At 40.6% G+C, this 9,552-nt stretch overlaps 1 protein-coding gene across 5 annotated transcripts in view; it reads left to right on the forward strand.

Moving 5' to 3' along the window:
* The window catches only part of ASAP2 (ArfGAP with SH3 domain, ankyrin repeat and PH domain 2), a 100,234-nt gene extending 91,165 nt beyond the window's left edge, over window positions 1-9,069 (forward strand). For all 5 annotated transcript variants that reach the window (XM_083607189.1, XM_083607192.1, XM_083607190.1 and 2 more), the window contains 5 exons: window positions 395-557; window positions 1,158-1,210; window positions 2,077-2,177; window positions 4,171-4,293; window positions 5,444-9,069. In XM_083607189.1, the coding sequence (XP_083463315.1) occupies window positions 395-557; window positions 1,158-1,210; window positions 2,077-2,177; window positions 4,171-4,293; window positions 5,444-5,518 (515 nt within the window). In that variant the 3' untranslated portion in view covers window positions 5,519-9,069. The remainder of the gene's footprint in view (window positions 1-394; window positions 558-1,157; window positions 1,211-2,076; window positions 2,178-4,170; window positions 4,294-5,443) is intronic.
* The last annotated feature ends 483 nt before the right edge of the window (window positions 9,070-9,552 follow it).

Genomic DNA, 9,552 nt, shown 5'->3' on the forward strand with positions numbered 1-9,552 from the left:
TGCTTCGGTTTTTGACTAACCACAGTTTGACAGTCTGAGCCCAGACAAACTGTGGTTAGGTCTTAACTGGTTTAATGAATCAAACCAACTTCATAAGTTGGCTCATTTAATTAAACCATAGTTAAAACTAACCCTATTTGTCCAGGCTCTCACAATACAATACAGCATGTGTCCAGGCAGAAATAAGCCCTGTTCAGTTCAGTGTGGGGCTTACTCCCAGAAACGTGTATAGGATTGCAGCTTCATTGTGTCTTGAGCCTTAGTTTTTGAAGGACTGGCTTATATTTTAGAAATTACAAAGTTAGGTAGAAATAATATTGTTTGTAGGAATCGTATCAAACATTCCAGCATTCACCATCATCGTATTATTGTACATGCATTTTTTTATATATAGATATACTCTCTTCAGCACCACCTCCCGTTGCAAAGACAGCCAGTGTTCTTGAAGCTTTGAGCCAGCAGTCAAAACAGCCAGTGGTGCCACAGTCCAAGCCTACGCCGCCGCCACTTCCTCCCCAGCCTCCAAGTAGAATTTCTCAGAAAAAGCCTGCTTCTGGGTAATGTGTCGCCTTTTCTTCCTAAAAGATCTGCAGGTTGCTGAAAGATAGTGTGCTCACCTTGTTGCCTGATTATGGCAGTCCATGTTTTGTTGCACTTGTGCAGAAATGTCATTTGCGCTTCCTTATTTAATAGAGGAGATGTCCTTATTGAAGATTTCACCTTGTGTTTTGTTCAGTTCAGGTGTTGGGCAGGCTCCATACGGACAGCAGCAAAGGCGGTGGGGCGGGGGACGACAGATAATTACTTACCAACAGCAAATGCCATTTAAGAGTGTTACTTTGATACTGTGAAGTAACATAGCAATTGGTGATTGTGCTATGTTGATTGTGCTGTCAAGGCAAGAATTTCAGTTTGCCAGATAGAATAATTGTCCCTCTCCTCCCTGCCCACTCTGCACTCTCCTGGGCGTTCTTGTGATCTTCTTCACAATTCATTTGCGGGGTGTGGGTGTGTGCAAGCCCTGTTGCACAAGTAGAAGTCCTTGCATGGGACTCATTAACTGAATCCCATTCTGATTATTGTTTCAAAAAGTAAATTAAACACAGCAAATTGCAGACGTGATGACGAGCAGTCATGTTTGGTTTTCTCCTGAACAGGGCTGACAGGTCGGCCAAGAGTAAAGGACCTGGATCTCTGCAGCAATCTTCTGGTGATTATTATTATTATTATTTAATCCTAATTTTAATTTACCTGCTTTAGTAGCAACTGTTGGCCCTGTTGACAGGTTTATTTGGGAGGTAGTAAAACCTAACCACAATGACTTTGCTGTATTTTATTTTTTAAAATTAATTTGGGAACATAGGTAAAGGGTAAAGGGACCCCTGACCATTAGGTCCAGTCGGGGCCGACTCTGGGGTTGCGGCGCTCATCTCGCTTTATTGGCCGAGGGAGCCAGCATACAGCTTCTGGGTCATGTGGCCAGCATGACTAAGCCGCTTCTGGCGAACCAGAGCAGCGCACGGAAACTCCGTTTACCTTCCCCTCCAGAGTGGTACCTATTTATCTACTTGTACTTTGATGTGCTTTCAAACTGCTAGGTTGGCAGGAGCAGGGACCGAGCAATGGGAGCTCACCCTGTCACAGGGATTCGAACCGCTGACCTTCTGATCGGCAAGTCCTAGGCTTTGTGGTTTAACCCACAGCGCCACCCACGTCCCTTCTTTGGGAACATAGGAAGCTGTTTAATACAGAGTCAGACCATTGGTCCATCTAGGTCAGTGCTGTCTACACTGATTGGCAGCAGCTGTCCAGGGTATCAGACAGGGGACACTGCCAGTCCTTTACTAGGAGATGCTGGGATTGAACCTGGCACCTTCTGTATGTGTATATTGTACGCTTGGTTCTGACACAACTGACCTACAGCTGATGGGACTTAGTGCAAAAAGTGATCGTTTTTGGGAAACCACAAACAATGGCTTGGTAACCTAGAGAGAAGTAGCACAGTATGTTATCTAAAAACAGAGCTTTCTAAGAGCCACTTTTAACTGAAAATATTTGCTTTATTTTTAATAACAGGAGAATCTTCATCATCATCTGCATCTGAGATTTCTGGATCCCAAGTTGTCCCTTCTGCAAACATTCAACCTCCAGCTCCAATGCCAAGGAAGTCTCAAATAGTAAGTCGTCAAGAATCTAGGTCAATCTCTTTTGTGTTTGGCAGCTCTTCGCGTTGGGAATAAAGGCACTGTGTGGAATCTGACGGTTCCAAAAGGGGTGAGCAACTTCTTCAGATTACATGGGTCCTTTTATAGTCCTTCTTAGAAACTTATTAGAAACGAGTTAGTGTAGCGTAGCTGTAAACATCCAACAACTTTTGTTGGGTGAGCTGCAAATACGGTTCACTTAGGGGTCCCTTGTACACTGGGACCTTTCAGGTAACCTAGTTTTATTTGATTCCTAACTACAAAGGTCAATCCATAATATTTGTTTGCGTATGTGTGAAAGAGAGAATGGGGCGGGCGGGTGGGGGGGAGAATATAGAATGAGCTAAAGAGCTTTAGCTAAAAAGATCTCGGTAAATCATCTTAGCTGAAGCTTTAGTACAGGCCTCAGCTAAAGGACATTAGCTAGATGAATTCAGCTTTAAACCAAGTCCGCTAAATAACCTACCAGCAGTACGATCCTGTGCATGTCTACTCATACTTAAGCGCCATTGACTTCAGAATAACAAGTGTGTGTGTATAAGATTGCAGGCTAAGTAACCCATTCCACCTTTTGCTAAGGTTTCCAAAGTTACCATGGAAACAAGCCACAAGTTAGAAGGCAGAATCCAGCTGGTGCTCTTGGTACCAGCCGTCTTCAAACAGTTGCCCTCCAGATATTTTGGACTGCAACTTCCATTAGCCCTCGCTAAAAGTGTGGCCAATACTAAGGGATGATGACGATTTGGAGTCCAAAACTTCTGGAAGGTACCAGGTTAGGGAAGACTGCCTTGTTCTCACAGGAGAGCTTTTGATCCAGTAACCAGTGGAATAAAAGGAGAGGCAGGGTTTTGTTTTTTTTTGCGAATTCCTGCTGTCCCCTGCAGGATCCACTGCCCCTTAAAAAATTGGCTCCAGGGGAATCTGCAAAAATCACCTCCCTCCTCCTCCTGCTGGCAGAGGCATTTGCCAGATCAAATACCCCTACGTGAGTTAATTTTTTATTGCCATTGTAAGCTGTCCAGAAAATTTAACTGGCCATAAATATGGTAGGTAATAAATATGGTAGGTAATAAAACAAATACTGCAGGCTGGAAATTCCATGAATTTCTGGTTATTATTCCATGGGGGTTGCATTATTTCAAGAAGATTGAATGGCGCCATTAAAGAATATTCTAGAAGGTGGATGTTCTCCCAGATGCCTCGTGCTAGCTTCCTGGTGTCGTTCTTATTTCCCAAACAATTTGATCTGCTGGCATCTCAGGGGTTAATGTAACGAGTCTTGGCCTTAACAATTTTGTCACTGCTTTGAAAAGACCGAGCGTCAAATGAATTGAGAGCGCACTCTGCCTTTTTGGAAAGGTCCTACCTGTCTGCTCCGCTGTGCACGAATGTTCAGGGAGCTGTTTGTACATGTAATGAAATGCCTGTTTGCGATAGCATGCCCTTGCTGGATGCTCTTAATGTGTATTAAAACCCAAAGCGGGACCTCCAAACTAATTGTTCTGAAAGTCAAAAGCACAGAGTGCAGCTTTGTAGGTTATTTTGCTGCATGTATTTATTAATTAAGTGGTGGTGCACAAGGGAGCCCCTTTGTAATTTGTGAATAGCAAAGCATGATAAGTATTTTAGATCAGACACGTATATTGGGATTATTTTAAACATGTGTGCATATTTGTACAGAAATTTTTGTAGGGGGCAGGCTGTTGTTCAGACATGCTTTGCATGCAGCAGGTGATAGGTACAATCTCCAGGTAGGGCCAGGAGACACCTCAGTCTGAAACCCTGGAGAACTGCCTCCTGTCAGTGTACTAAGCTAAATGGATCAATTATCTGACTTCCTATTTTCTGCTTCCTGAGCTTCTTGTAGACGAAAAGTGGTGAACTGCTGTCCTCTCACTGCAGCTAATGGTATTTTCTGTTTTACTTGGCTTATGTTTCCAACACGTTGCTCTTCTCTGTATTGCAGTCAAAAACAAAGCCCAAGAGAGTAAAAGCCATTTATAACTGCGTCGCTGATAATCCAGATGAGCTTACATTTTCAGAGGGCGATATCATCATAGTTGATGGTGAGGAAGATCAGGAGTGGTGGGTAAGTATTTATTAGCTTAATCATGCCAAGGGCTGTAGTGTGTGTGTCGTGTGTACACACACACGTACATACGTACGTTGGTGGGAACTTCTCTCTTAACAATCAGCAGAACTGAATCCCTGACTGAAGTACTATTCAGTTGTTTTCAGAGGTATCCACTGAAAACAATATTGAGGAGCAGAGTTATTTCAGTCGAATTTGAAGCATACAGATTTTTGAAACTCATCCTTTCTGCAGAAACACATATGGTTAAAAAAGAATATTGCAAAACACCTCTGTTTCAGAAAACCCAGTTTGTTATCTATAATGTATACAGTCCCTTCCTCTTAAGCCAGGATCCAAAGAATTGCACAACTAGTTTTGCATATTAAAGGTTTTTTTTTCTCAAATAGGAGGTCCTTGCTCCCTGTGTCAATTTTTTTTGAAACTAAGCGAACTTCAAAACAGAGAATAAATATATATGTCTTCCCCTTATTATTGTCTTGTGTCATATGCCACTTGGGCCTCTTAAGGAAGATCAATCAATCAGTTTATTACAGTCAAGACCAGTAGTTCTTAAGAAATATCATTCCACTGAAAATAAGCGAACTTTGAATTTGCATCCTTTTGGTGAAAATTTGAAGGAAATAATAATAAACCTTTGTTTTTAAATGAAAGATTGCATGTTTTCTTACCATCTATTCTTTATTTTGTTTCAGCCTATCCTCTGAATAACTAGTTTGCACATAAAAGCAGCATTGTCTGGTTTTTATTGATTAATAATAAAGAAACTACAGTTGTACCTCGGAAATCGAACAGAATCCGTTCCGGAAGTCCATTCGACTTCTGAATCATTTGACATCCAAAGCGTGGCTTCTGATTGGCTGCTGGAAGCTCCTGCAGCCAATCGGAAGCCCCATCAGACATTAGGCTTCCGAAAGAGCGTTCGAAAACTGGAACACTCATTTCCGGTTTTTGATCGTTCGGGAGCCAAAACGTTTGACTCCCAAGGCGTTCGACTATATAGCTTTTTTCCTTTATTACTAAAGACTTGTTTGTTTGGGGGGACAATTGTTTAACTAGTACAGTGGAGGGGAACTTTCTGTGACCACTAATTGGATAGAGACAAGCTTCACCCTTTTAATTCTTAAAAATGTTCTGTCTTTTCCAGATTGGGCATATTGATGGAGATCCCAACCACAAAGGAGCTTTCCCTGTATCATTTGTGCACTTTATTGTTGATTAAACTGCTTGTTGCAGGTGGAGAGACTCTGCATTTCCAGGTATCACTGGAGCTCTCTGCCCGGAATTAGATGCTTCACCAGGATACTTCATGAATGTTACACCACTGTGGACTCTTTGTTGTGGCAACTTAAGGTTTTTGAATCGTCCAAGGAAGATTTACTTTGTAGTAGGCAGATCCACTTGAACTATTTTCATTGTGAATTCTGGAAGACCATAAAAAACAAACATTAACGCCAAAAAAAAATACGTGAAACTGATTTCAAATCTCCCTTTTAGACTTTCTCACTAACCTATGCACCAGAGTTTCTCTCTTCAGCAAATAAGGGAATTTCTGATGCACACCACAGGGTTCAGAATTTTAAAAGTGGGCAGACTAGCAGAGAGATGAATGGCCTGACTGCACTAATATATTACATTTCAGTGCCAATTTCCAGTGCCTCTAATGCATATCTGATCTTTGTTTGCACTCAGTGTCTTTGAGACCTGTCTCAGGACAATGTAGCTGCAGTGAAAACTCAGTTTTAAGAGTGGCAGTTACTTCCACTTTTTACTCAGTACACTACAAAAACATGAGGCTAGAAAATCTACCCATCACTGACTCTTTGTCCACATCCACTGAGTGGCTAAGTTGAAGAGCTTAGCGGACTTGAGGGTGGAGTACTTGACTACATTGCAAAAGTACAAAGAAGTCCTAATGGAGCACTAAGTAATAACAAAGGGCAGAACACAGAGTTTTTCAGACTGCTTGTCTCTGCTGCTTGGTGGCTTATGTTTTCAGGCAAGACATAAGCATCATCCACAAAGGACTGGGCTCTTTCTTCCAGCGCAATAATTCTCCTACTGAAGCCTCATTCATTTTGATTGCATTGGGATTTGCTGTAGGCATTCCATATGAGTGATGATGATATACCTGCCAACCACCCTTAGCTGAGCAGAATGCTTTAAAAGGTTTTGCAAAGCTGGAGTCCAACCAGGGACCAAAATCTGTTGCCCGAGCAACGATTAAAGCGATTCAGATCTAACAACCAAACCCTAGCAAATATTTCTCAATAAGCCCCAGTGCATTTTCCTGTGACAGCACTAATGGGGCCCAAACACCTAACATAGGTGCTAATAGGATCTACTATCCTGTCCCATAGACGAAGGGATGGGAAAGAATCATCAATTTATGCAGCCAGGAAAGAAGAGTATGCTTGTGTGTCCCCTGCCTACTTCTCCTATATCTATGATAAGGAAGACTCAATAAGAGGACGCGGTTCCATGCAGAAGTACATGCTACAGCTCTGTTTATCCCCTCAAGGGAAAAGTTATTGCAAAGTCTCTTTCCCCTGACTTGTTAGGCCAGCGGGGGAAAGCCCCTGAGCCTAAGGAGATGGTGGGGTTCCCTTCTTTCCAGGGAATTGTCATGAAAGAAAACAAACAGAAACAGAACCTGCCATATATCCAGTTTCTGCCATTTTCCCATGTTAGTGAATTGGCTTCAAGGGAAAGGGTAACAGAGCTGCCTCCTGTGATCTGTGGGCATAAACTCTAGAAGGAAATGTTGTTTTTCAAGTTGTTCGAATGTGGAGAAATGCAACATGCTCGCACTTACCCAAAAGGAACGAGTATTTCCATACTTAGATCATATGAAAACGTTTGTCTAGAAAGGCCCATTAAAGAGATATTTTAATAATTGGATGTAGATATTTACTTTAAACCCTGAACCTGTTTACCTCAAATTTGTAAATATGAGGAATACGAGGTCATACTTTTCTATACAAAATATACATTTAATGTATATTTTATTCTATTCTTAAGTCATCGTTGAGGTAACAAAACCCAAGACAATATTATTGGTAAATAAATGTGGATTACACATTTGCTGAAATTTTTGTTGCAGTTCTTTTCTTCAAACACACAAAAAACTGTGTTGTCTAGAATTATTTTTATTTTAAAAAAAACCAACCACGGTGGCTATGTTCACACCTAAGAGACTATTGTCGTAGGACAATGTAGTAGGGTATTCATCCAAACACCCTCTGTATTAAGGTACACACTTCTGTCTTGCAAGCAATTCCTTATTTCTTTGCAGATGCACACTGTGTGCTTCTGTTCCTGAACATGGTAGTTAACACTGTTAATAATTGTGAATAGATTTCATAATTCCAAATTGGTAGACTATTGCAGAATATTACAAAAATGTCCTTTTAATGTTTGTATATTGTGATAATTGTTAACGGTTTTTACTTTGCATATGCTACCGAAACTGTGCACTGGTAGCATAGGATTAGAATATCAACGTCCAGGTCACATTGGCTTTCATCACAAGTTTTGTGACTATTGTATCTCTAGATTTATCAAGAGAACTTTGAATTTCTGACACAGAAATTATGTACATATTGGCTAGCATAGGTTGAAACAGATGGGGGGATGGGACAGGCCAATTGGTATATTTATATTTGGGATGGGATGACGTATCTCAAACTGCCTTGCTAAAGTGGTACATTTGAAGCAACTTGTCAGATCTGCGGATGCAAACCAGTGGGCTTATATTAAAACTCACTTTCGTACAAGCTGTTGCATTGTATATGGGGACAAACTGGAATGCTTCGAGATGCTTTTATTGCAAGTTTTAAAGCTAAGTCTGCATATTCAAAGTTCCCACTAAATATATATGTATATTAGGAAACAAAATACTTTGCCACTACAAGTTTATCTGGCTGCTGATGAATTCAGTTTGGCTACTGACACTATTGGTTATGTTTGTATTCCTAGTAAACTAGCAAATAAATTGGCACATTATTTTGCACAATTCACTTATGTACAGTATTTTTTGACACAGAATCTTAGTTAATACCATATGCTTTGGAAGCTTATGTGGCCCTTAAATTTCACATTGGCCGGAATCCGAGGAAATGCACAAATAGCTGTGTGCACCCAGATGAAAGTTGCGCCTTCTGGCAAACATCTTGTGAAACCCAGGGGATTTTCAACTCTTGACTTGAATATTCCTAAGGCCTTAGATGTTTAGAGCCCAGCCATAGTGTGTGAGCTTTCAACTGTTTTGGAAAAATCTTAAATAGTGGCCACTAAAAGATTTTGAGTAAGAGTATTTTTTCACACTACAGTGTGCAGATACTAGGCTTGTAACGTAAGACTGTTTCAAGAGTTCTTTTTTGTTTCCGTGGCACTATTTCACCCAATTAAATAGGAGACATTTTGGATTTTTAGGAATGACAGATGCTAAAATGTTCAGGTCTTCTTTCACAGCTGACAACGGGATGATGGTGTTCAACAAACTGTTAGTGAGCATGTAAGATTACTTTTGTTTAAATGTTTAAAAAGGAGCATAAGATACCTAAAATGCAGTTCAGAATGCTACTTGAGATGTATAATTTTCAATGTGATGGTTTTGATTGTTTAGTTGCAGAGCAACTGTATATATTGTATAACCTAAATCAATTCTTATTTTTAGTGTCTGGATGCAGTGATTTATAATTGGAGCATGATTAATTTCACTTACGTTAAGCCAGTCACTTGACTGGAAAAATAAACAGCTTTGAAGCCTCACCTTGACTTTTTTTATTAATTGAATGTGAAAGCACTTATAGATGAGCCACACTAGAATAAACTGAGTGATTACTGCTATTCAGCCTTGATGTATTAAAGACATATCAGAAGACTGCTGACAAACACCTGTCTTAAATGTGAGTTCTCTCTTATTTTGGACTTTAAATGATTTACAGTTCAATTGTATGGGGAGCAGGAGAATGCAAAGTATAGAAACTGCCCAACCCAAAGCCTGCTGTGCTCATCCTTGATGAAAAATGGAAGATTACATTTTTCTGGGGTTTTTTCTTCTTTAATGGGAGGGCACAGCCATTCTACTGAAAGGCAAACAGATATGCCAGGCTCTAGGGCCAGTATACTTTCCTCCCTGTGCTGGAGACATGGGAAAGAGAGGGCTTTGGATCCAGCTGATTCAAAGACTCCCTTGATACACCTTCTTTTACATCCCTTTTTGTCATTACTACCAGCAGGGTAGCAGTAGGT

Source organism: Podarcis filfolensis (assembly GCF_964270895.1).
Source record: "Podarcis filfolensis genome assembly, chromosome: 3".
In the NCBI taxonomy this organism is placed as follows: Eukaryota; Metazoa; Chordata; class Lepidosauria; order Squamata; family Lacertidae; genus Podarcis; species Podarcis filfolensis.